Below are 27,281 nucleotides of genomic sequence, written 5' to 3'. Positions count from 1 at the left end.
CTTGATACTAGAAATTTAACCACTATAAATTCCTTATTTTAATTTAACTTTTTCTCATTTAAAACATAAATACCCCTTGAAACACATTATAAATCATTTGAGAGGGGTCAACAGTACAGGTGAGTTGTTCATTTATCTTCAAACCTCAGGTTCTGACCCCATACAAGGGTCCTTACCCAGGGAAATATTCCAGAGCACTATGTGTGTCCCTGAAAATCAGAGACACATTGGAGAGAAAAGGGGAGGTATCCTGACTCTTTTTGAAGTAATGCACTTGTTTTTTTTTGAAGTAAATTAAAATGCATCATTTGTCTGAAGTCTTCCTACCTTGTATACTTCTATGAGATTGAATAATATTTTATCCTCTCTATAGAGATGTGACTCAGAGTCAAATTCTTATGTCCCCAGAAGATATACTAGGAAGGAACTTCAGCCAGACTTACCTAGGAGTGAGACAAACCTAAATTTGATTTGAAAAGATGATTTCCTTTTTTTAAACATTTGTTTAACTAATGGACTAATGACGTAAAGTTCATCTAGCAAAGTATATGATAAATGCTGACCTTTTGGGAAAATACAATTACATATATTTAACTCTGATTGAATAGCTTGGTCCAAACATTTTTCGTTAATATTTTGTTTCATTTTGAAAGGAAGTCACCAGTGGAGTACCTCAGAGATCAGTTCTTGGTCCTATAGTTTATGTTTTTTTATCCCTTATGCAAATAGTGGTATCATTGGCAAACTTATCAATTTTGTAGATAACAAAATGCTAGAAAGAACAACTGACCTCATAGATGTTCATCAGAATTCCAACACATCTTTACAATCTAGAACATTAAGCTTAATCAAATAAACTGCAATTTAGTATGATTAAATGTTAAATCATATATTTTCATTCAGAAAATCAGCTTCAAGGTTGATATGGGGAAAGCATAGACGTTTAGGCAGCAGTTCAAAAAGATGAGGGGAAGCTTTTAGCAGACTGAAAGATCAAAATAAATAAACAATATGTTATGACAGATAGGAAAGTCAATGAACTAGTAGGCTGTGTTAAAAGAGATGCAATATCTGGGACTTGTGGGTTACATCCTCATCAGACCACATGAACCATATTGTGTTCAGTTCTGGCAACGTATTTTGAGAAGAACATTAAAAAAGCAGGATAACATCCAAATAAGCACAACAGAAATCACATGCATTTTGTTTATAAAAGTGAATACTTGGTGGGAAATAGAGATGAGAGATAACTGAAAATCTTTGTAGGGCTTTCAAATGGAAAAAGATACAGGGTGTTTTCTTTTTTTTTTTTTTTGTGGTTGTTTTTCTGCATGCTCTGGCAAGTTAGATTTATGATCAATTAGGTGTAATTTGCAACAAGGCGAATTGAGACTTGGTATTCTGAAAACTTCATGATAATTAGAGGCATATTGAAGTGAAATGAACTGCCTTTAAAAGTACTGGTTCTCCCACATTAGAGATCTTCAAACAAAGGTTGGATGACCATTTGTCTAGTACATTGTAGAGAGAATTTGACTGAAATAAATTGAACTAAAAACCGATGAGATCTCCTTCATCTCTGGAATTCTGTGATTATGTGCTACAATGGTATCCATTAGCTGACTGTCTACTTTCTAGCCTAAGAGCTAAATGACCATCAATTTCTATGGACCTCAGAACTGGGAGAGAGAGACAGACAGAGAGAAAGACAGACAGAAAGAAGACAAAAACAGAAATGAACACAGAAATTCAGGAAGACACACAGAGACAGAGAGACAGAAACAGAGACAGAGACATGCAGAGAGAGACAGAGACACAGAGAGAGAGAGAGACAGAGAAAGAGAGAGATCCAAGACTTTGAATACTGAATAGAGGGCAAGCCTATACTAAACATCAAAAGGAGGTTGTGGGAAGAATAGACTGAAAAAGGTTAGTGGAAAGGGATGAGTAGAATACAGTTCTTTGGGGCAATGAGGGAGGTGCTAAAATTAAAAAGTGAAAATGAACCAAAAATGGTATTTTTTGTAACTTCTTAGTTTCCCTTAGCTGTGCGCAACAATGCTTTGTAATGAAATTTTGATATGAAACATTCTTGTATATTATAAATATTTTATATAATATATTATAAACATTCCTTTTTATATTTTACTTTTAATCAAATGAACATGTCATATTTCAAGTATCATCAAAAGAACCTACATTTCCCAAATAAGAGTTGTCTATGTTAAAAACTATCTTGTCACCCTATTGAGATTAATAAAATTATTAAAGTAATATTTTGTGTGTAAATGCTATTTAGGTATTATAATACTTATCTCCATTTTTTAAAATTTCTGCAAATGATAGCCTACATAAATAAGCAGGTTCAGGTTTGAATTCAGTAAATAGCAAGAAAGTACTTATATTTTCCTGTAAATAACAGGAAGTAACCTATAATGCACTCGTGATTGGCTTGTGATGGTACAAGCATATTTGCATGAATCATATATAATTCTCTCTTATACAGTGATATTCTTAATTTATCTAAGAGAATATTTCTCAGTATTTATTATTATACAGAAAGCATATATAGTCTATAAATATACATATATGCACAGTTACATTTTTACTCACTGTTATTTCCCTAAAAGCAAGAGCCTTAGATTAACATATGTCATTTATGGCTGTATGTGAGATAAAGAATTTGTCCTACAGGTAGGAACAGTTTTTATTTTAAGATGCTATACTGTTGATATCAAGGGACAAGACTAACCAACCATGTTAAAGCCTATCTTTGTCAGACTAAGATTTATCTAGGTAAAACAGTTATTCATTTACTCATTCTGCATCCATTTCTTTACCATTCCCTATGTTCAAAGCACCACTCAAGCCACCGAAGAGGAGACAGACATATCAAACAACATTTATCTCAGATAAAGAAAGCAAAAAAGGCAAAAGAACTTACCTTACTAAAACAAGTTTTAATTATGTTTTCAAGAACATTTAATATTTTAAAAGGGTCTAAGGGAAAGAGACATAAATTTGCCTACAAATAAATGTTTTACAGAAAAGGTGGGATTTGAACTGAATTTTCAGGTATTACTAAGATTTTGGTGGGTAGGGATGGGATAAGCGTATTTTAAGTAAAAGGAACCCCATTAAGCATTGCATGGAGATAGAAGGCACAAAGGAAAATGCTACCTTCAATTTGAAGTATTCCTTATAGGAAAGTAGTGAAACTAGAAATGTTTTTAGGGAGCTATGTATTGGTCATGTGTGAGGGTGCAGTTTAGGGGTTACGATTTCAGTTCAGTGCAAAAGTAAATGTGTACTATCGAACTGTCACATAATAGCATGAGAATTTTGAATTGTCTCAACACTCATCACTAAATAATGTGATGTATCTGACGATGGCAGGGTAATAGTTTAAAACACTCATTTACCTAGGTTATATTCATACCACCTTGATGTCTTCACATACACCCAGTTTCCATAGCACTCAACATAATATTAGTAATTACTAATTGTTGCTTGGTTGATACTATATTAAATTTTGAACCTTAATAAAATATTTTAAAATCATGAATAAATTGATACTTCTAAATTAGTTTAAATCACTACATAGTATGAATAGGTTAAAACACAAAGAAGCATATTCTCCTAATCTATTTATCTGCAAAAGCATGTTTAATACATTTATGAAATTAAAAAAAAAAACTATGTGGCTTTGTTTTCTTTTTAGGTAAGCCAGTAATGATAGTGACAGAATATATGGAGAATGGCTCTTTAGATACATTTTTAAAGGTAAGATTTGCAATATATTTTATTCATCACAGCTATGACAGCCCCAACACTGATGATTTGCTCATTATATTTCTATGTAAGACTAATACTTCTGCATTTTCTTTCCAGAAAAATGATGGGCAATTTACCGTAATTCAGCTAGTAGGAATGCTGAGGGGCATTGCTTCTGGAATGAAGTACCTTTCTGACATGGGCTATGTGCATAGAGATCTTGCAGCAAGAAACATCTTAATCAACAGTAACCTGGTATGCAAAGTGTCTGATTTTGGACTTTCCAGAGTACTAGAAGATGACCCTGAAGCAGCATACACCACGCGAGTAAGTTCTAACCGTATCAATAATAAGAGAAATCAGTCCCATGCCATTATACTAAAAGAAATTATGAATATTTTATTTTAAAGATTTGCCTGTTCCTTAGAACATAGAATTAACTTGAACCCAACATCTATACTTTTACCTTCTAACAACAAATAAACTGATGCCAAGTTTTTTTTTTAATTACTTGTAGAAATATCTTATGATATTATAAGTTTATTATTCATGTCAATGAAAAAGTAGTTTCTCTTGTATAGTTGTCTTTCAAGAAATCTCCAGCCATGAATCTCAATTCATACTAGGATATTTACCATGAATCCTACACTATTTCTTTCCTAGAAAAGAAGCTACCTAGCCCAATTTGATCTGGGTTATAAATTTGCCTTCCTATAGAAAAATGCCTATGCTTCTACTTAATGTGCATGTATCTATATCTATACATCTGTGTGTATTTAAAGTTCATCCTCCAGTTACTCTTTTAAAGTCACTTTTCAGTAGCATTCAATTCTCTAACACTAAATCAAAAGTGTTTCTTTTTTTTAATTTATAAATTCCATCATATCAACTATGCAAACCAAATCCCAAGACAGAATAGGCACACACATTTGGAGACATCCATTTAAGGGTTGTTGTAAGCCAACCCTTCTTTCTTGAGAAGGAAATTATGGTTGTTTACCTTCCTTTTTGATGTTTCTTTACCTTCAAGTTCCCTCCAAATGTTTTAGATAGATTTTTATTCATATAAGTGGTTTTTTCATTATATCAATTGTGTATAATAATTTTAACTATGAAAGCTGAGGCATTTTTTAATATGAATCCATATCCTTCCCATTTATCTTAATTATAAGAATATTTTAGGCAAAGGCATTTTTAACCCATACTATCTAGTTTTTTAATTTAATTCTTCACTTTACCTTATGTTGGTAGACAGAGTCACAGAAGGAATAAGTATAGATTTTTCTTAGCAGCTCCATTAGAGCAAAATTGGAGCTAAGAGAATGATTATATTTCCGCTCTGAATGAAGGTTGTTGATTGCTCAGAGAGTAGAGATTATAGGGTTTCCAGTAGGACACATTCCAAGTAGTAACCCAGTACGTCATTCCCCTCTGCCATATCCTCTATTGCTATCCCATTTTTCCATTGAATACAGATATGCCATGGACCTTCATTTGTTAAAATTATAAGCATTATTTTTTATTAACATTCTGTCACTAAGTTTTCCAGCATGCTATTAGTGTAGCCATACTCAAATTTCACTAAGTACTTTATTCAGTGTAATTCACAATAAACAGAATTCTTAGCAAATCTGGCATGGATTGCTGAATGTTTAGACCAAAAGATTTCAATTGGTAGCTAAATTTTTTTGATATTTCTCATAGTTCTGAATTGTTTTTTCTTTAAAGAGATAATGCATTTAAAGCACTTTGAAAAAACTAGAAACACCATATAAGCTTTTAAATGATCTCAGATCTTTAATTTGAATGAATAGACAATGGAAATTCTACTCTATCAATAGAATTCTCAGACATCAAGTCAGTTCAATTTAACATATATTTACTAAACACCCAATTTATAGAGCCTTATGCTGCAGTCACTGAGGTTACTAAAGACATAGACCTCTGTCCTTATTGGACAGGGTATATGATACACAAATCACATGTAAATAAATATGGATGATTGACAATACAGTGAAGCAGATATAAGTTATAGAATCTAAAAGATTTTCCCATATACTAGGTGTGTCATCATGAACAAGCCTCTTAAACTCTCTCAGTGCCTCAGGCAATATGCTTCAAGAATATAAATTGCAAATGAGTTGCACATCTCTGGGAAAGTTTCCAGGAAAGGAAGGAATCTCTATCCACTCCTTGCCCTTTATCTCTCACTCCCTCTTTGAGTGTGTGTGTGTGTGTGTGTGTGTGTGTGTGTGTGTGTGTATCTGGACATGTCCATGTGTGCCTACATGAATCTTAGTTCATAAGGCAGTTTTTAAAGAAATCTTTACCATAGGTATCACCATGAATATATGGAAATTATATGAAAATAATTATTTTGTAAAATAATTCTTTCCAAAAATTCCTTTGCAAAAATTCTGTTGGGGCTAGAGTTTCATGGTATCAGCAGCTGCTAAGAAGGAGGAAGAGCCAGTGGGGGTCTCAGACAATAGTCTTCATGATTTTACCAGAACATGGCTCTCACAGCTTTGACTAAGTAAAGGGCTTGATCTTCATAGAGTTTGCTCATCTGGAAATGAGTGGGATGCCGCTCAATGCTTTCTGCATATATATCATGGTCCCATGGTCATGGTCTATATATCACACTTTTGGCACATAATTTTAAGCATTATTTTTTTTTCCTCAAATGGAAATTCCAGCAGTTTATATCAAGGATTTCTGAGATAGAGAGTTGTCTTTACTCTTTGATATGAGTATGGTTGATCCTTTTCCTAAGCAAATATTTGAATTTCACCTGACTTTATCTCAAAAATAAAAACAAAATAGCTTACAAAAAGCAGCATTTGGTTGTCTGTCTATTTTTTCTAAAGAACTAGGAAAAATACTTTCAACTTAAATTAGATAAAATTAATAAAATTATTTCCTCTTTGAACTGAGGGAATTTAAAAAAGAATTATCCATTGCAATTATCAAGCAGAATAATTTTTAAAAATGGGTAATTTGGTGAGATTTGTCTTATGCTTCCATTTCTATTTATTTCCTTTGACCAGGTAATATCAAATGTGCTACCCACACAAAAATATGCCAGAAATCTAAAACCAGAAGAAACAAACCAAGTGTGTACACATATGTGTGAACTTTCCACTCATCTACCACTCCCAAAGTGACGTATTTGTTCTTTTTGATCTGACCTTCAGGCATGACTTTGCCTACAGTTAAGCTCCTTAAAGGCATGTGAGGGACAATTCAAACCTCAGGAATTTTTTTTTAATTTGAATCTTTATGAAATGAAGGTAGAAAGGGAAGAGAAAGAAATATAAAATGTTTGCATTCTCTTTGCTTTTCTCTGAAAGTTATGAAGAAATATATATATACGTATATATATATACGTATATATATACATATATATACGTATATATGTATATATATACGTATATATATATACATATATATACATATGTATGTATGTATGTACGTAGGTCTATTACTGACCGGCTTGACTGCCTGCCTTCCCTTATTCATGGACACATTCAAAGCAACATAATAGAGATGTGGATCCTATATGTGCTCTGGGGTTCAAATAGAATTTAAAGCTGCAGTCCTTTCTGGACAAGCAATTAGTAGTCAGTCTACAAACACTCATAGGCTAAGATATGCAGAAAGAGACTAAGTGCTGTCAAACAGATTTACTTTACAATTTTACATCTCTTTCCAAAGTCTTTCAGGTGAGAAAAGTGTATCCCTGGATGCCTCTAAGACTGTTATTTTATTTATTTATATACATACTTTCCTAGGGAGGAAAAATTCCAATCAGGTGGACCGCACCTGAAGCCATTGCTTTCCGCAAGTTCACTTCTGCCAGTGATGTCTGGAGTTATGGAATTGTGATGTGGGAAGTGGTTTCCTATGGAGAGAGACCATACTGGGAGATGACTAATCAGGACGTAAGTACCAAACCAAGCATACAGCCTCTACTTATTAAAAGTATGGATCTTTTGGTACATTTTATTTTTTAAAAAGAGTTGAAAAATAAGAATTTGTTTGCTTTCTCCCCAATATTCCTCTGATAAAATTATTTTAGCTATTTTCCATAACTGTTATTCAGTTATATGAAAAGTCGTGTTTTAGATACATAAAATTTATTTTCATCAGATGATTCAATTGTATGACAATGGTACTTATCTCTATTTCAGTCCATAATTATAGTATATATCTAAAGGGGGAAAGGATCTCTAAAACCAAGTAACCTAATCCTCTCATTTGGCAGATGAGAAAAGTTGCCACCAAAGTGACTTACCCTAAGTGTCCCAACCCTAACCCTAGCTGGGATTTGAGTCCAGTTCTTTGACTGGAATACTTGTCTCTGCTACTGGACTTGGGCAAAAAAAAAAACCCAACACAATTGTTCAAGCACTTTTAAGGACATACCACAAGCTAACTGACACAAAACAGATCGATTTGAACTACTTTCTCATCCAGGATTTGTGTACTCCTTATTTTGACTGAGAACCCAACTTTGCTACTAGCTATATAACCTTCTGGGAGTCCTTTAACTTGTCTGAACCTTAGTTTTCTCATCTGTAAAATTGTGTTAATAAGATTTGAATTATTCACTTCAAGGAAATGTTGTGAAGAAAGCATTTTGCTAATTTCAAATTGTTATATAAATGTAAATTATTGACATGGACTGCAAGATGACAGAAAGTATCACACGAAGTGAGAATTGACTGCTAAAACAATAAAGCTATACAAATAGACATGATGGTGAAGAGGTGACTGGTCCTGCTGATTTCAGTCTACATCAATTCATACATTTCTTCTTCCATTTGTCTCTGAAAACATCCCCTTTATTATTTCTTACAGAGCAAAAATATTTTATTATGCTAATGTACCATAATTTTTTGGTGCTTCAATTGATGGGCATTCTTTTACTTCCCATTCCTTTTCCACTACAATAAAGAGCTGCTACAATTATGGTTGTACATATTCATACCCTAGATTCTTATGTGCAAGGTATGACATACTCTATGAAGCCGGAAAAGTTTTGGATACCTGTAGTGAATGGGTTCCGTGAATGTCTGTAGGTTGAAGAGGAGTTGAAGGCTCATTCCTAGAGGGCTGGAAATCAAGTGGTACAATTTTTTTCACTCATAGAAGCTGATAGAAATTCTACACTAAAACAAAATATCTATGTAGGTAGGTGGAGCACACACTAATGAATTAATAGAAATTTGGTGCATATTTTGTTTAATCTTAACTACTCTAAACTCCTTGTTTATAGAAAATCTGAATTTATTGCATGTAGCAGGATACTGAAGCTTAGTCTCATCAGGTATTCACCTGAAAACACGTTGTTGAGAAAAATATGTGCCCTGTGACATTTCCTTTTCTGCTTAAACCACAGAGATTCAGCAGCTCCCATTTCTACTGATAGTTGATTTTCCAAGCACATATCCACATAACATGAAGGAAGCGATATCTGAGCATTACAGATTCTTTATGCCCTTTATTATATTTTGCCAGAAGAGGTAGCACTTTCTAAATTGAGTTAACACTATTGATTTAAGTGTCAATGCCAAGAACATGCATAGTGTATAACAGAACTTCAAACGTAGCATGGTATGCTGAACTGGTGCCAGTCTGTCTGCTACCCTCTTTGCTGCCCCACCTTTTTCTTTGTTAACTCTGAAAAACCTTGCTTTCCACAAATAAATTAATAAATAAAATGCTTCAAGCTCATAAATGTAATAAGAGATGGTAGACCTAATGCGATTATAACTCTTGAAGTTTCATGATAAAATCCCCAGTAAAGGTAATGAGCTATATGATCCCTGGATAAATGACCAACTCAATCCCAGAATTCCTTTTTCTAGATTATTGGTCTTTTCCCTGTGCAACTGCCCCCCTCCATCCACACCCAGACCAAAAATAATAATAATAGTCGGAAAGACATAAATCATAACTTAAAGGTAAATTGAAATGATCCAAATGTGAATGAATCAAATATATTTTAGATGTGGGATATAGCCTATATTTATCTTCCTAGTAGAAAGGTCTTCCTATCTTATCTGAATTTTTAACATATTGCTCTGTTCACCACACTACAATCTAGCTCTGCTATTCTACTGGCTGTTCCTCACATATGATGCTCCATCTGTCTCGCTGCCTTTTCCCTGGCTATCTATAATACCTGCAGTCTTCTCTCTCAGAATGTTTGGTTCTGAGATTGCCCAGTTTCCTTCAAAACTCATCTCAAGTTCCACCTCCTCCAAGAGGTTTCTTCTGGTCCTAATGGCCAGTTACTTTATAATTATCTTGTACATGCCAATTACTGTATATTGTCTCCCCCATTAAAACATAAACTCCTTGTGGACAGGGAATGTTTTTCTTTGTCTTACTTAGCACATTGTCTGATATACCAAGTACTGAAAAATGTGTTGTGCTACATTTAGTATTGTTTTGATGTTTATAAAGAGAGACAAAATTTTGTTTATAGTGATATTACCAATGATGCCCTCCAGGTTAGAATAACTCTTTGAAAACTAGCAAATGACAATTTTCTTCATGTGAAGTTAAATATGAATCATTTCCACTGCACCTTGTATTAACTGAGAACCATTCATCTGTACTGATTCTTCAATGCAATGGAATAGTTACTTCTCACCTTTCTAGAAGTAAATCCATGCTATAATCTGGCTCAGTGGGATAAATAATGCCTGTAAAGTTGTAGTCAAATACGAGCTCTGTTTCACCAGTTACTCTTGGGAAAAGGGCAAAACCTTATTTAATTATTTGGATTCCCTTGGGTCAAGTATCAAGGAGATGATTCAGATGATTCAGGAATGCCTGATGAAGTACAATAGAAAGAATTGATTAAATAGAATATGAGGGACTTGGAAGTCAATTCATTTCACTTCAAAAATGAGTATCTTATTTCTCTTATTAGTCAATAGAATTTGACCTTTTAGTGTATAAAAAGTTTGTCACTTTTCCTTTGCCATTTAAATTAGCAGTTACAAATTAAGACCAGGATCAGAGTTGGGTTGTGTGAAGTGTAAACATAACTCAGGATCAAATTCCACATCATGACAAGAAAATCTCGAGCAAAACTTTGTCCTTGTACTCTTCCAATCAAATTTGATACAAACTGTAATGTGACCAAAACTACATTTTAGCATTTCTCCAAAGAAAATGTAGGTCTTGGTAAATTGACCTTGGATAGTTGTAGTTCTTCTTATCTAGACATTCAGAATAATATTTCTGAACAGTAGGATGTCAGGGAAATTTTTTGTTTCTTTTCTAAAACAATGATTTTAGATGGCTTGTAATAGTCATTTCATAGACATATACACATGCTTATGTATGCAGGTACAAACATACCAACAAAACATGAGGGCATTTTCATGGTTTTTGTCCTTGACATCCTAACTATTCACAATATCTTCCTTCTTTTCTTTTCTTTGCCAAAAATAACATTTGAAAACCTAGATTAAGATGAAAATTTTGTTGACCAAGTAAGTATTGCTCTTGATCAGTGATAAAAATGATTTGAAATTGTATTTTTGTCACAGTTTCAAAATAATTTATCAAAAGTATCATAGTGCTCACTCTCTAATGGAGTCTCCATGTGTGTACCTCTCTCTGTGTGAGTGTGTACACGTATGTAATGAAGAAAAAGGAAGAGCACAATGGAAAAACATTGATTTTGGAGTCAAGAAAAAAAGAGTTTTATTCTTGCTTTGCCTACAAATTAGATTCATAATCATTGATAATTCATTGCCTCTCTGGGCCTCAGTTATATCTATAACCTAATAGGATTGGACACAATAACCATCAAGGCATTGTCTAATTATGAAACAAATTCTACAATTACAATAATATGTGATAGGAAACAACTTATACAAGCATTCTTTCATGTCTTCCTTCCTATATATAGGCGTGTCCGTTACATATAATTATATCGTCTGTATAGCCACAGTCAATGAAAGGGGCATTACCAGATAAAGTCAATGGAAAGTCTGAAGTGTGTATAATCCTGTTATTTTAGGGGTGCCTTTTTCAAATTTCTCCTGAAATAAACAAGATTTCTTTCATATAACCATCATGAAAACACTACTATAAATTGTTTCTTTTCAGTCAGCAGTTTGTTGTCTTCTGAGTTTGGCAGTGTGATTTTCATAAAAAGGAACCGAATTGTCTGTATAGCTGGTAAATTGGCATAATATCACACTATATGAAATCAGGGAAACCTTTTGGCGCTATGAATTTCAAAGGCTTTAGCACTCGGTGTCCATGGCCATTTCCCCTCCAATGACTAGGAAACCTATGCAGAACCACTGTCTAGCTCATTTGGAGACATCTTTCCACTCATTTGAAAATATCTAGGTCCTGACCTTCTGGCGATTATATAATTACTAAAGAGGGCAATAAAATATTCCTCAAATTTATTTTTGAAAGCTAACACTTTCAAAAGAACATTCTGCATGAGAAAACACTTTATCTCCATAAGCTTTAGTTTTCTCATCTGTAACATTGGCATATTCATTCTTGTACCATCTGCCATAGGATAAGGACCAAATGAGATCATGTACGTGAGTTTTGTAACTATAAAACTTTCTTGAAATATAAGACATTATAATCCCCTTATACACTTCTAAGAATTGTTTTTTTCAACGTAATCTTTCAGTCCTTCAAATGATATTTGTAGCATGACCTCATCTTCTCCTTCCTAATGATGGTAAAGTCTATGTAATCACATTTAATATATGTTGTTTTTTTCAGATATAATTTTGATTTTGGAGAAATATCATTTACTTACCAACAAATGTTTTTCTCTAAGTGTCTGATATCTTAAAGATCGAATATGACCTCTCTCATCCCATTATTGTTACCCAGAGTTGATACACTACAATCATTTTCCTTAATTATCTAACCCTGGGGTAGTAGTACTGGTGACTGATGATCCATTTTGGGGAGGTTGGGCAGACAAAGAAGAACCACAGAAAGAGAGATGAGAATAATCAAAAAGAGTACAAGAAGAAGTAGAGAAGAGTTTACTGAAAGCCAAGGTGGGAAATACCGAGAAAAAATTATTTTTGGCACCACCGAATGAATTTTTTTCATATAGAAATAATAATTATTTTTTTTCATCTGTGATAACAACTACCCTCTGAGGAAAACAATAATTAGGAAAAACACCACTAGATATAGTAGTTGATATAATTGAACAGGAGTATTATGACATTGTTTATTGCTATTTATATTTGATACCTCCTTAAGATGAAAAAACTATATCTGATTGAAATCTGTATTGCTTTGTACTACATGATAAACAAATCTGTTTTTTTAAATAATCCATAACAGCACTTTGTATTCAAATTTCTTTAGAATAAATATATTTTTAAAAATAATGCAGCAGAATTATAAGTTTCTTCTTTCATACATACATTGAAAACCAGCCACTAAATATTCCACTTTTAATATGCTCGGTAGTGTGCATTCATTCCAGATTCCAGGCAATTCTCTGTGGTTGATTATAAGCAGCCAGACTCTTACATAATGAATGATACATGAGATAATTATGTTCTTTAGCCTTTGACTTATCTGTCATTTAAAGCATAACTTGGTTTTAATGTTTTAAAACTGTATATTAATTATTTTAAAATAATATGTGTTTGTGTTTAAATGTTCCTTATAAAAATACCGTTGAGGTAACATTTCTGGAAATATTGATATATTTATAAAACAAAAATAAATAAAAAAGAATTACATATACCTATATATTTCTCAAAAAATGTTACAAATCATCAATTTTAAGTAGTAATAATTGTCATTCATCGTTCTTCTAATTTAATTACGTAGTTCATGTTTTGTTTTCTGGATTTTTGAAATAGATATAAGAAAATTTAAATTTGTTCATTTTGATTATGTTCCCAACCTTCATGAGCCTCACCTATATTCTTTTGGCCAGGAATACAAAAAAGGTGAGGAGCATAGTGGAAAATATTACCAAGAAGAGATCGTAAATTTCTGGGATTAAAAAAAAAATCTGCTTTGTCTCAGGTAATCAAAGCTGTTGAGGAAGGATACCGTCTGCCAAGTCCTATGGACTGTCCTGCTGCTCTCTACCAGTTAATGCTGGATTGCTGGCAGAAGGACCGAAACAGCAGACCCAAGTTTGATGAAATTGTCAGCATGTTGGACAAGCTCATTCGTAACCCAAGCAGCTTGAAGACGCTGGTTAATGCATCAAGCAGGTACAACAATAGCCCAAGAAGTTTTCTTGAATAGAGTAAATGTTGACCATTTTCATTCTTATTTTTTTCCCTCATCATGTACTATGAAATCAGAGCAAATTTTTAGATTGCTAAAAACAAAGAAATTCGGAGGACTGTAAGATAATTGTATATTGAAGTATAAAACCATCTATATCTTTATATATGTATATTTGTGTATATATATATACATATATATATGTACACATATATATTAATGTGGTAGTAATAACATTCCCTTTCTATACTTATTCAGTACTGAATCTTCTTTGACTCTCTTTTAAGTATTTTTAGATTTTTCATTGATCCTCTATTCTTTTTCAACACTATTGCTCCTCTACTTTCCCCCAAACAAAATCCTTCACTTGTGACAAAATGTAGAGTGAGAAAAAAACAAATTTTTGGTTGTTTCTGAAAATGAATGTCTTACTCTATACATACAGTGTATCATCTGGTCCCCAAGAGATGGGAAGCTTGCTTTGTCATCAGTCTTCTGGACTCTATTGGTTCAAGTTCTTAAGCCTTTAAAAGTTGCTTTTCCTCTATAATATCGTGGCCATGGTAGAAAGGGTTTCCCTTGTTCTATTTACCTCTTTCTTCAAAAATATGTGAGTAAGCTACATGTAAAATACATAGGAAAAGAAATGAGGAAACTGAGGAAAACAGAGTTAATTCATTTGCCCAGGGAAATTGAACTAATAAGTATATGAGGTCAGAATAAAATAAGACTCTCATTAGGTACTTATTATTGCTTAGTTTTTTCAGTCATATCTAATTCTTCATGGCTGTGTTTGGACTTTTCTTGGCAAAGGTCCTGCCATTTCCTTCTCCAGCTCATTTTACAAAAGAAGAAACTGATACAAACAGGTTCAAGTGATTTTTCCAATGTTACACAAATAATAAGTGTCTGAGGTCAGATTTGAATTTTAGATCCTCCAGAAACTCCAAGTCTGGCACTCTATCCACTATGGCCTCTAGCTACCCTGTCATCAGGCATTTAGCAGCCAACAAAATGAGTTATATTTGCATAGAAAAGATGTGTATTCATCCTTCATTGCCAAAGAAGACCGTGCCATCAGAGAAATGATGACATGACTTGCACTTGACTTTTGTTTTGAGTGAGTGAGGGCTGTGCAGGTCACCAGCCTCACTTCTCCTCCAGAGCCAGCTGAATCCAGTAACCGGATATTGTCAAGATGACTGGAGATGACCCAGGATGAGGCAATTGGGGTTAAGTGACTTGCCCGAGGTCACATAGCTAGTAAGAGCCAAGTGTCTGAGGTGAGATTTGAACTCAGGTCCTCCTGACTCCTGCACTGGCACTCTATCTACTGCACCACCTAGCTGCCCCATAGAACAGATACTAAACAAGAATATTATACTTCACTTGGCTAGATATAGCCCTTCTTCTTTCCACAAGAGCCACCTGTCTGATTATCTGGATAGGTAGAGGTGATCTACTCAACCCTGGACATCTGCTAAATCAGAAGATCAGATTGACTCCACTTTGGTGGACCTTATTTTGTAATAAAGTGAATCATAAACCATTTCAAACTGTGTAAGGTCACCAGAGCAATGTATCAACAGTAAGGAGAAAACTGCATCAGCGACCTGTGTCAATCAAATCTTATTGTTTTTTAAATTATGTGGGGTTTTTTTTTGGCTTGCTGATACTTATTCTCAGGCTTTGGGCTTTTGTTGAGGTCAGTTCCACAGGCATAATACAGCTGCTGTCATCAGCTGCTGCTGCTTCTTTCTTCTAGGTGACTTCCTAATGTGTCTGCCGTCTTCTGGTACACATGCAGACATCAAGGTAATGATGACATTGCCCAGATGATAACACTGATGAGGGAGAATGGAGTCTCCCTTTACTTGGAATAATTTTAGCTTTCCCAAAAAGATCTTTTGCTTAATCTCTGGAGACAAGTGTCACCCTTGCCCACAGCAGTGGACTAGTAGGTAAAGCAAAGGACTTGACAGAAGATGGCAGTCAGTTTCCCATCTTTCTCATTTCCTCCTAGGTAACCTTAGGCCGGTCTCTCCACTTCTTTGACCTTCAGTTTCTTCATTTTCTTTTTTCTTTTCTTTTTTTTTTTGAATATTTATTTATTTATTTTTAGTTTTCAGTATTCATTTCCATAAGATTTTAAGTTCCAAATTTTCTCCCTCTGTCTCCCCTCCCTGCACCCCAAAAAAACATGCATTCTGATTACCCCTTCCTCCAATCTGGCCTCCCTTCTATCACACCCCTCCCTTCTCTTATCCCCATCTTTACAACTGGTTCCATTTAAAATAAGCTTTAGCTGTATTCATTAGAAGAGATCATTATTCAAATGTCATTTTTTTCTTTGTGATCATCAGCATTCCAGTGTGACTTGATATCATACCAGCAAGACAGTCTGCTTAAATCTTTGGCCAGAGGCTTGAAGTTGTGTTTTGTTTCCTAATTTCTACACTCAGGGCTTTTACGTAACATCATTCTATAACCCTGCATTAAAATAATGGATAATTCTTTGAATTCTGAAGTGATCAGGATATATCTATGCAGTTGTTTTTTGTTTTTTTTTTCAGTAAAGCCTAAAAATAACTGATGACCTAGGACAATTGACCCAGTGTATATTGTTCTTAAAATGAACAGTTCCAAGAAGATATTTCCAATATATTTGAAAGATCTGTTGTTTAATATTTTATTATAAATTATAATCCTTGTCATAAATTATAAATAAATAAATGTTTGATTAACCATAATTTATCTGTAATTTAATAGGTAAATCCTAGATTTTTGCTTGAGGTACAGAAAAGTTACACAAATAGCCCAAGGTAACAAAATCTCTAACAGTCAGGGATGGGACTAAAAATCACGACTTCCTCATTCTAAAGCCCACATGAAGATTCTCTAAATGTGTTACATTTGTGAATTCATATAATTCTCATTTATGTATTACATTTATATGCTAAATTGTCAATGATTGCTTTAGATCAAATTCATGTTCTCTTTAAGTTGAAAGTCTATTGTGTTTAACCCTAAGACAGTAAAACCCTAAACTAAAAAGGGGAAGAGAGAAAATATTTTACTTTCATATGAAAAAAGTCATTGTAAATATTGAAAAAACACTTCTTGATATAGTTGAAAATACTGATATACTTTCATTTTAAAAGAAGCCATTCATAATTTTTAATGTATTTTAGAGTATCAAACTTGTTGACAGAGCATGGTCCACTAGGAACTGGAGCCTACAGATCAGTGGGTGAATGGCTGGAAGCCATCAAAATGGGACGGTATACTGAGATTTTCATGGAAAATGGATACAGTTCAATGGATGCTGTGGCTCAGGTGACCTTGGAGTGAGTAATTTTTTTTCTGATAATTTTCACATTATTTGTGGTGAAAAGCAAAATGTTTGAAAATCGGTATGGACAGGGTCAAGGAAAATCAAATAATCTTTGTCCATGTTCAACAGCTTCCAAAGAAGCTTCATCTTTTTTTTTTTTTTAATCTGTGTTGTTGTTAACAAATAAATGCATGGTAGAAGTCAACTTGAAATCAGTGTCACATATCTAAAGTACATTTACTTCTTTACCTTAAGCAAATAGCATTTGGGTTTAAATAAATGGAAGACTAGTTCTCTAGTATGATGCTGCTTTGTGTTGTGAAAAAAAAAAGATGCTTTTTTTCTTGACACAGTTTTTATATTACTATATAACATAAATGTTACATGAATGTAAATACAAAAAAATGTAAGCACAATTGGTGTGGCTAGGCTGATGAAGTGACAAAAAATTAGGAACTACACCTTGTCTTATTGACTCGGTGTAATGATGCCCAGGTAACACCTAACTTAATAAAAGCTAATGTTTTCTCATTGGATTGATAGGTGGTACATATTTGCATTTTAATTATGCAAGAATTCATCAGATGCTACCTTTGCTTAGCTATTTAGTGCAAGCTCTGTAAAACCAATTGTGTCCTTTTCTTTTGCACATAAAAGATTCAATTGATCAAATCCTATGAAATAAAAATCACTACAATTAACTGGTGAATTCCCTAATGTCTCTTTGAATTTTTATTATATTTTCTGTATGTATAATTACCTTAATGTTATCTTTGTTATTTATAAAAATTGACCATAATTAGGGTGATGCAGTATAGTTTTTTTAATTAAATTATCAAAGTTATGAAATTTAATGGAAATTTACTGTAAAGAACTTATTTTGAAGAGATAGTTCCATTTATAAATTTCCATGTTAAAATAACATTAGTGAAAACAGGTTAAAATGCAAATTAGCAATTATTTTTCAATGTGTAGTTTTAAGAGTTACCTGGGATCATGAGAGATAGATTAAGTTACTTGCGAAGGCTCACACAGCCAGTAGGAATCAGATTTTGAATCTGAACCTAGGTCTTCCTTCCTCTGAGGCATTGCTTGGAAGAGAGAGTTGCCCAAGACCATTGCAATCACCAATATTTCAAAAAAAGAGAGATTAAAGAACGGTGCTAAAACTATTCCAAGCACTATATATGCCTCATATTCTATATTCCATTCAATTCCCAATAAACATTCTCACACCAACCTTGTTGTAATATTAATATTATTGCACTCCTAACTGTGGCCAAGATCATGTCATTCCCATAGCATCAGCATTTCTCATCTTCAGAACCCGTTATTAAATGGGCCTGAAATCTCAGTTTGTCCTATGCCCTTCCCCACAATACACAAACAATAGCTACCTAATGTCATACAGAATATACACACTATTAGTCCTTACTCTACAGGATTTATGTCAGTGCTACTTTGCAAATAGTGGACTGAAAAATATACTGATTATTTTAAAATATTTATATATGATTGCTATTTAATTTTTCAGTAAAATGTCATTTTAATTTATTAAATTCATTATTTGTCATTTTATATTAAAATGATATTGTAGGTATTTCTTCTACCCATTGTCAGATTACTTGTAAATGTATAATAAACATATTTACATTAAATGATGTGTCCTTTTGTCATTAAAACTGCTACATATTTAAAGTTTTTGAACTTCATGGCCTGCTTACTGCTCTTCTCATCACTGAAGTTACATTAAATAATTTTGTAACAGTTTCTAATTTCTTCTTTTCTTCCTGTGGGGACACCTTTTTATAAACAAAAATTTGGGGGGGCGGTCTTTGATATTTCCCATATTCGTCTTCCCATTCTATTTTTTTTTCTTATTTTTATTGCTTTTTTCTTTAACTGGTCTTTTCTTTCTTTCTTTTTTTCTGGATCTATGTTTTCTCTTCCCTATTTAATTCCTGTTTTGCAGCTGATCTTGTACCTTGGTTCCCTGCCTCATTAACTACTCTTGACTGACTACAGGGCTTTCATATCTTCTGCATTCTTGCTATTTTGTCTCTACCCACTTACTCTCCTGTCTTTTTGTGTCCTTGATACCTGGGTGGAAGAGCAAGGTGAAATTGACGTTATTCAGAGAACTACTCGAAGACCTTACTTATTATGTTTGTTGTGAGTCTTGATAGTAATCAGACATAGAGGGTCCATAGATAATGGGGAACCTGGGGAGTCCCCATTCAGAACACTGAGATGATAGCCACACATGACCATAAAGAAATAACTGAAATGTGGAAATATTGGTCTTCAACTCAGATCTCTTCATTAACTGTCCCTCTTCCAAATATTCTTTACTAATTTCCAGAGCATTTTCATTATAATAGAATGCTAAATAACTCATAGAAAGAGATGAACAGGTTAAGCATATGGTCAAGATGAGAAGTGGAGAAATAGACATTCATTTATTTGGCTGCTTCTTGTTTTAAAAAAAGTCAGCAAAATACTGCTAAAATTCCCAGCTGTTGATAAAATGAACTGGGAGATGAGCAAAAGGGACAAATAAGCTTTTAGAAATCAGACTCTGATTTTGTGTAATCATTATGTGTTGTATTTAAATATTAATTTTTATGGATCCCATCATCAAAGCAAAGGAAAGAACTACAGAAAATAAACAAACAAAACATTGTGTCCTGAAACAGTGCCAGGCTAAGGAGGAAAACTAACTAGAATTTGAAAGAGTGCTTTAACAACAGGCGTGCATACATATACCAGATAATTATACTCCAAATCAAATCCCAGCAAACTAAAGGGCCCTGGATGCCAAAAGCTAATCAAAGGAAATAGGTATTACCTTGTCCCATCAGTTTTAGAGGGATCTTAGACATACCATTGTTTATAACATCACTGGGTAATAGGATTAAAAATTGAAAGAAATCCTAAAAATTATCTGTCTCAGTGTCCTCACTTTACAGGTGAGGAAAGGGAATAAGAGGACCAGGGCTTGTAGTGGCAAGTTTCCCTACTTGCATCCAGGTGTGGAGATTGTTATAAATAGACAATAGAGTGGTCTTTCTGTTCAGTCAATCTACTGAACTCAATGTAAGTTAGTCTGTGCATCTCAGAACCTAAATATTGCTGCTTCATGATATTGAGTATTCATATGAATAACAATCATGGCAATGACAAAAACATGTAGTCTGTGCTACAACACAGAACTGAGGTTCTGTGGTGCCTACAGGATGATTGTGTGTTCTAGGTGAGCTGTGAATGAAATTCAAAGATGTAAGTTAAGGAAAGAGTAGCAGCTTGCTTTCTGAATTGCCTATCAGACCGACACAGTCAACTTTTGATTATTTAGATAACGGAACCATTGGCAAGAAAGGTTAAAACAAATCGTAGACAATGACAGTACAGGCACAGAAAATAAGTTATGATGTGTTGCACTTATTTTTAAGGGTATGTATTTTATATTTTTAAACTGTACATGCTTTTGCATAATGAAGCCAAATACTTGATATGAATCATTTCAGCTCTTACGGCAGAGAGAGAAGCATCGTAATTAACATTGTGATAACATATCTACATATGCATAATATTCTGTGCATTATAAATGTGGGTATAACCCTCTAGGAATTTCTCATCTATATCAGCCAAAAAGTGGAGTAAGTGTTCTCCATCCACTAGCTCTGACTCCTAATACAGATAAATTTATGCTGCAATCTCAATGGTTTAAATCAGCCTGAAATTTTACATGGTCCAATTTTAAGTTGTAACTGTGGTGAAAGATTCAGGAGACATACTGAGCTTTAATGTACATGTATTTAATCATCCCCTCCCTTCTTTTATCCAGTCATTGGTGGTGGGTCTAGTGAGAAGCGATAAGCCTCAGAGCTGTGTAAAACAGAAGGGAGAAATGCAGGGGCTATGGATAATGCACAAAGCAGATAAGTCAGTTCTGAATAATTGAGTTGACTGAAACATGAATTTAACTTTTTTTTATTCTGTTTTTTTCTACACTCCGGATTTAAAAGACTTAAAAATCAAACAGCCTTCAGACTGGTATGAGCAAAAAAAATATTGTAGAAATTATATGAGACGTTTTCTGGATTTTAATCTCACCCAGTGACCTGTCGTCACATTTATAGTTCTTCCCAAACTTATCTTATATTGTCAGTTGAGCTTGAATTGTACTTTATGTAATAATGCTGTTCTCATATTTGAATCCGTAAACCACTATTATATATTCATTGGAACTGGCCTTGAATATTACTTTAAGATTACATGGGGTATATGGTAAAAATTAGAACAGATTGATGATTTTGGATGAACCTAAACAAGACACATTTACAGTTCTCTCTAGCTACATATTACCTGATGCTAACCAGTACAATAAGGTCAATAAAAAGGCACACTTGGGCTCCTAATACAAAAGAATTTATTGAAAATCTTTCCAAGTGATGCCTGTGCCAGTGATCTAGTCATCAAAAACACACTTTTCTTTATTTTAAATTTTGAATTTAAATTATTTATTTTAAATTTCATTTTCTTAATACTATTGATTTATTCAGTTGAGGTATAATTTGGGAAGAATATTATGAAATCGGAAAATAAAAAAAGGAAAAGAAATAACACCAGGTATAAAAGTAAAATTAATTAAAAGCTGAGTGTTTTATAGAACTTTCTTATTATCTGAATACATAGAGAATATAGTTAAGGTCACACCCACTGTTAAAGTTGTTTCAAGTTTCTAGTATATCGTCATGAGAAGACACTAATAGTGATTTTCAGAAAGCTTGAATATAACAATAATGATACAAATTATCATTGCCATATAACATTTTCCCTTCCTCCATGTGTTCTAATCTTTACATTTGATGTTACTCATATATTATTTAATTATGATGCAAATATTTTTTAAAAAACTTTATAGCATTTTTTCAGAGTTAGATAGGAAAAGTCAGATATGGCAAACAGTTGATCGCCACAGAATGGTTAAAGCGCTTCTGTCTTACAAGTGAGAGAATGACGTGATAGAATTCACTAACTCCCATCCTCTCATAATGTGTGCCTGTGGAAATGTGCGTGTTTGGGTCTGTTCTTTGTGCATCTCAGCTGTACGTAGAACAAAAGTGACTTGCATAATAAGATGTGCCAATGGGAGGGAAGGAAGGAAGGAGGGAGGAAAGGAAGGAAGGAAGGAAGGAAGGAAGGAAGGAAGGAAGGAAGGAAGGAAGGAAGGAAGGAAGGAAGGAAGGAAGGAAGGAAGGAAGGAAAGAAGGAAGGAAGGAAGAAGGGAAGGAGGAGGGAAGGAGGAGGGAAGGAGGGAGGGAAGGAAGGAAGGAAGGAAGGAAGGAAGGAAGGAAGGAAGGAAGGAAGGAAGGAAGGAAGGAAGGAAGGAAGAAGGGAAGGAGGAGGGAAGGAGGAGGGAAGGAGGGAAGGAAAGAGGGAGGGAAGGAAGGAGGGAGGGAAGGAAGGAAGGAAGGAAGGAGGAAGGAAGGAGGAAGGAAGGAAGGAAAGAAGGAAGGAAGGAAGGAAGGAAGGAAAGAAGGAAGGAAGGAAATGCCTCTAAAATAAAACCTAAATCTTTTATAAGCTTTAAAGAACAGATTCTACTTATCCATTAGAAAGGAAGCTAGATGTGTAGGCATTCATATAAAGTTACATAGGCTAGTAAGATATGAAAGCTTTTGAAAGTTCAGATTCTACACAGAATTGAACTTAATTCCCCCTAGGATTCTTCACAGAAAGTAAGTCTTATCTATATCTAAGACAGTTATTTATATAAAGGAAAAAATAAGATAGCCCTTTTACTGTATGTAAGTTGTCGGTTGGTTAACTCAATAGTGTAGATATGTAGTTCTATTTATTTTTTTAACACTTTTGCTGTTGGGTAGGTATGGTGCAATTTAAGTTCTTAGGAAAAAAAATAATTTGTTTCTTTTGGGCCATTAATTGCCTTTGTGTACGTCTACTTTTTTGAATGTCTGTCTCCTTGTCTGCAAAATGGACCTAGTAACACTTGTGTTCCCTACCTCACAGGGTTGTTGTGAGGAGCATATGAAATAATTTATAGGATTTTGTAAAATGTTAAGCACTGTGTAAATTTTAGCTATTCCTTGTATTATTAATATTAATGTTGTTATACTTTTATATCTCCCTAGAATATGGTATCTATGAAATCAATTTTGCCATTGGCAATTATAGGACTCTACAGAATTTAAATTTTAACATATAATTTAAGATATTCGATAAAATTTACAAGAAGATGCTAGATTATTTTCAGAGCAATGAGTCATTGAGCTTTTAAAAATGCCCTTTTTTCTCAAAAATTCATCTACCTGGGCTAGACATACTTTTTATATAAACCAAACAAATTTTACATTCTCATAATCTTGAGACTAAAAAACCATAAACACCTTTCTATATTATAACTTGTATTCACAAAGAAATGAGCAAAGTTGGCATTGAATCTAAAATTCCTATATAAACCTGAGAATTTCTGGCCACCTGAACAGTAAGAGGAAGAGGGTCTCCTTTTATCTGATTGTTATTATTTTATTGTACATAGGTAAAGGCAATTAAGTTTCATATCATTATAGTCATTGTTCAGTCATTTTCCAGTTGTGTAAGACTCTTCTTGAGCCCATTTGGGATTTCCTAGACAAAGGAATCATTTACCATTTCCTTCTCCAACTTATTTTATACATGAGAAAATTGAGGCAAACAGGATTAATTACCTCCCTAAGATCACACAGCAGATAACTATCTGAAGCCAGATTTGAACTCACAGAGAACAGTCTCCCTAACTACAGTCCCAATACTCTATTCACTGAACCATCTAGCTTCCCAGCATTACAGCAGAAGAGATGAAAAGAACTTCAAAGTCACCCATTTTCCCTGATTCTTTTAAAGGGAAGTAAACATACAACTTGGTCATGTTAAAATGAAAGTGAAAACCAAGACCTCTACTACCTTCCACTATATCATAATGCTCCAAATATTTATTATTTTATAGTAGAGTAATTCATTTTATAATTAAATGTACTTTGTTTACAAATTAAATTTTAAAAGTCTTTTGGGAATGAGAATGAGAGCTAGAGACATTTTATCTTCTATTTCTAGTATCGTGACCCACATTTTAATACTTTGGATCTTAGTATGCATAAATACAGATAATTTTAAAATTAATTATCCATTACCTGATAAAGATTCATCAGGGAGATCAATGACTGTCCATTGCCAGTGATAAATCAGTTTCTTTTTTTCTTTTTTACTACTTGTTAATAGATACTTCCTGTTACCCATATATTAAGGAAAGTAGGATAAAATTAAATACTTTTGAATGTTAATATTTATGACATCTGCTTGTACTAATAAAAAACCACCTTCATGATGTCCTTTTTTCTTTTCCTAACTTTCATAATGAAAATGATTGTAGTATTTAAAACTTCTAAAATTATTGACAAGTCTGCCTTTACTCTTATGCCATTCAAATTGGAGTGCTAGTTTTATACATGACAAAAATAATTATAAAAATGATACTGAAACAAAAATGTGTCGGATAAAAAATTTCTTTGATTTGTTTTCCCTGATTCATATAATATGAAAATTATGGTTGAATTTTCTAAGGATTTCATTGGTTCAATGAATTTTAAGATGACAAAGTTATTTAAAATTCCCCATTTCATATGTTAATTGCTCATTTGACAAATCATAATCATTCTCTAACAACAATAGATTTAATGAATTTCCTATGATATAATCTGTAAGAATTGTGGGCTCTGCTTTCTATTTGCCATTCATAATGCGCTCACTTGGTATAGTAATATGAATCTCTACTGTGCTTTTGATTATTAAAGTTGATTAACAGATAATCATAAAAAAGCCCTCTTGGTTGAAAATTCTTTCTCCTCTCATGTAATCTTTATAATGTACTTTGGGTCAATATATTTTACTTATTATTTGGTAAAGGAAGAAAGCATTCATATTTCATCTTTCTGTGTAAAAATGAACTTTTGGACAATGTTTTGAAAGTACTGTAATCACAAATATATAGTAGACTTAATAACTTTTTGTTAGTATTCATGTTGACTGAAAAGTCTGCCAGTGCACTTCCTCAGTGCAAAAATCAGCATTAAATATTCAGGTATACACAGAATTGAATTAATATATCCATTGAATACCACTTAAACATGGAATTGTATCTTCAACTACTTATGGAAATATGAAAAAAAAATGCTTTCTGCTTACTTCTTATAGCAAAAATGTCCTTTATAGGGGAACATTTTAAAAACTACCTTGTGAACGTTGTGCCCTCATAAGTTTTTGTCTGCTTGCATGTACACAAATTCATTCTCAACTACTGTAGAGTGTTAGAAGGACATACAGATTTTGTATTACCAAAATAATATGTGTCCAAAGAAAGATTTTCCAGGCACAGTTTTGAAAATTTGACCTCCAGAGTTTTATCTTGAGATGACAGTCTGTTTCTGCATAACCTTTGTCACTTTCTCAGTGCAAAAATCAGTGTGAAATATTGAGGTATGCAAGGAATTGAATAAATATATCCACCCAATATGTGCTTTCTTCATGCAGGGATTTGAGACGACTGGGAGTGACTCTTGTCGGTCACCAGAAGAAGATAATGAACAGCCTTCAAGAAATGAAGGTCCAGCTGGTCAATGGGATGGTGCCATTATAACTCTGTTTTGACGTCACTTCTCAAGTGATTAATTCTGCACTTTGTAAACTAGCCGTGAGATTTATTTTGACAAAAAGGAACAGAAAAAAATGAAACGGTGATTTCATAACCTAAGGCAAGCAAGGACCTTAGCCACAAAATTTGTAAGCAGTATTTGATGGAAATCTCCATTACTTCCTTCTGCCTTCATTTATCATGAAGTCAAAGTACAACACACATTAAGCAAGGAAATGGATATTCTGTGCTAAGGGTAACCATTTTCTTGTACTTCTGCAGAAACAAAATGCTTCCCACAACACTTTGTACGTGAAATATAATATATACATATGTAAAGCACCTTTATATCCTGAATTATGGCAGCACATGTTAATACTTCCAATGACTTACTTGAATGGAAATGGTTTTGTAACCATTTGTGGGCTAACAAAAGCTGCAGTTTACTGAAGTTTACTTCAAGTCTTAATTGTCTACAGAAGTGTATTGAAGAGCAATATGATTAGATTTTTTTCTTAATAGATTTCTTGTTTTATAAATTTAAAATGCTGTTACACAGCATTAAGTTATAGAGACTAGTGTATAAACATATTGCTTGATTAATGCAAATACAATACAGGGTGTATATTTATTTTTCTGTGTTATAAAATTGGGTTTAGTTTGCTCTTCTTGAAATAATTACTGAAAATGTCTGTATATTATGTACAGTTTGCTACATATCTAGGTACACTTTGGAGTTAGGGTGGGGTGGTCATATTGGGAATTCTGTGTATGCTATACTCTGCTTGTACTTTTGCCATTGTTTTGATTCTAGCAGTGTAGAATAACAAGTTTTAGGCATTTAGAATGCATATAAGAGAAGCAAGAATACGATCGAAAAAATGAAACAAGTTTGTCTCCCCTCCCGCCACCCATGTGTCCAAATGGCATTAAATCTCTCTATCCACTAACAGAAAACGTCTATAAGATTAAATCCCCTTTGGCGTTTTTAAAAAAATACTTTGTGATATCTGTGACAATGCAGTTCTTCTAGCCACTAATCTTGCTCCACCATAAGAAATTTCACCTTTTGGAATCACTGAAAATATCTTGTCAGGCAAAGTTGACACCAAAGGGCACATTGTCAGTGGGATGTAGAGGGATTTAACTGTGCGAGTTCCCATTAATGTTGTTAAATCCATGGGCACAGCACTAAGCATTTCCCCCTAA

At 33.5% G+C, this 27,281-nt stretch overlaps 1 protein-coding gene across 4 annotated transcripts in view; it reads left to right on the top strand.

Annotated features, from left to right (window-relative positions):
• Window positions 1-26,954, top strand: part of EPHA5 (EPH receptor A5) — a 486,363-nt gene extending 459,409 nt beyond the window's left edge. For all 4 annotated transcript variants that reach the window (XM_072620887.1, XM_072620886.1, XM_072620884.1 and 1 more), the window contains 6 exons: window positions 3,722-3,783; window positions 3,892-4,101; window positions 7,569-7,718; window positions 13,837-14,030; window positions 17,238-17,393; window positions 25,973-26,954. In XM_072620887.1, coding sequence (XP_072476988.1) covers window positions 3,722-3,783; window positions 3,892-4,101; window positions 7,569-7,718; window positions 13,837-14,030; window positions 17,238-17,393; window positions 25,973-26,078 — 878 coding nt within the window. In that variant the 3' untranslated portion in view covers window positions 26,079-26,954. The remainder of the gene's footprint in view (window positions 1-3,721; window positions 3,784-3,891; window positions 4,102-7,568; window positions 7,719-13,836; window positions 14,031-17,237; window positions 17,394-25,972) is intronic.
• The last annotated feature ends 327 nt before the right edge of the window (window positions 26,955-27,281 follow it).

Source organism: Notamacropus eugenii, chromosome 6 (genome assembly GCF_028372415.1).
Source record: "Notamacropus eugenii isolate mMacEug1 chromosome 6, mMacEug1.pri_v2, whole genome shotgun sequence".
Classification (NCBI taxonomy): Eukaryota; Metazoa; Chordata; class Mammalia; order Diprotodontia; family Macropodidae; genus Notamacropus; species Notamacropus eugenii.
Note: the sequence above shows the minus strand (reverse complement) of the source record. Positions and strands in the feature narration are given on the sequence as shown.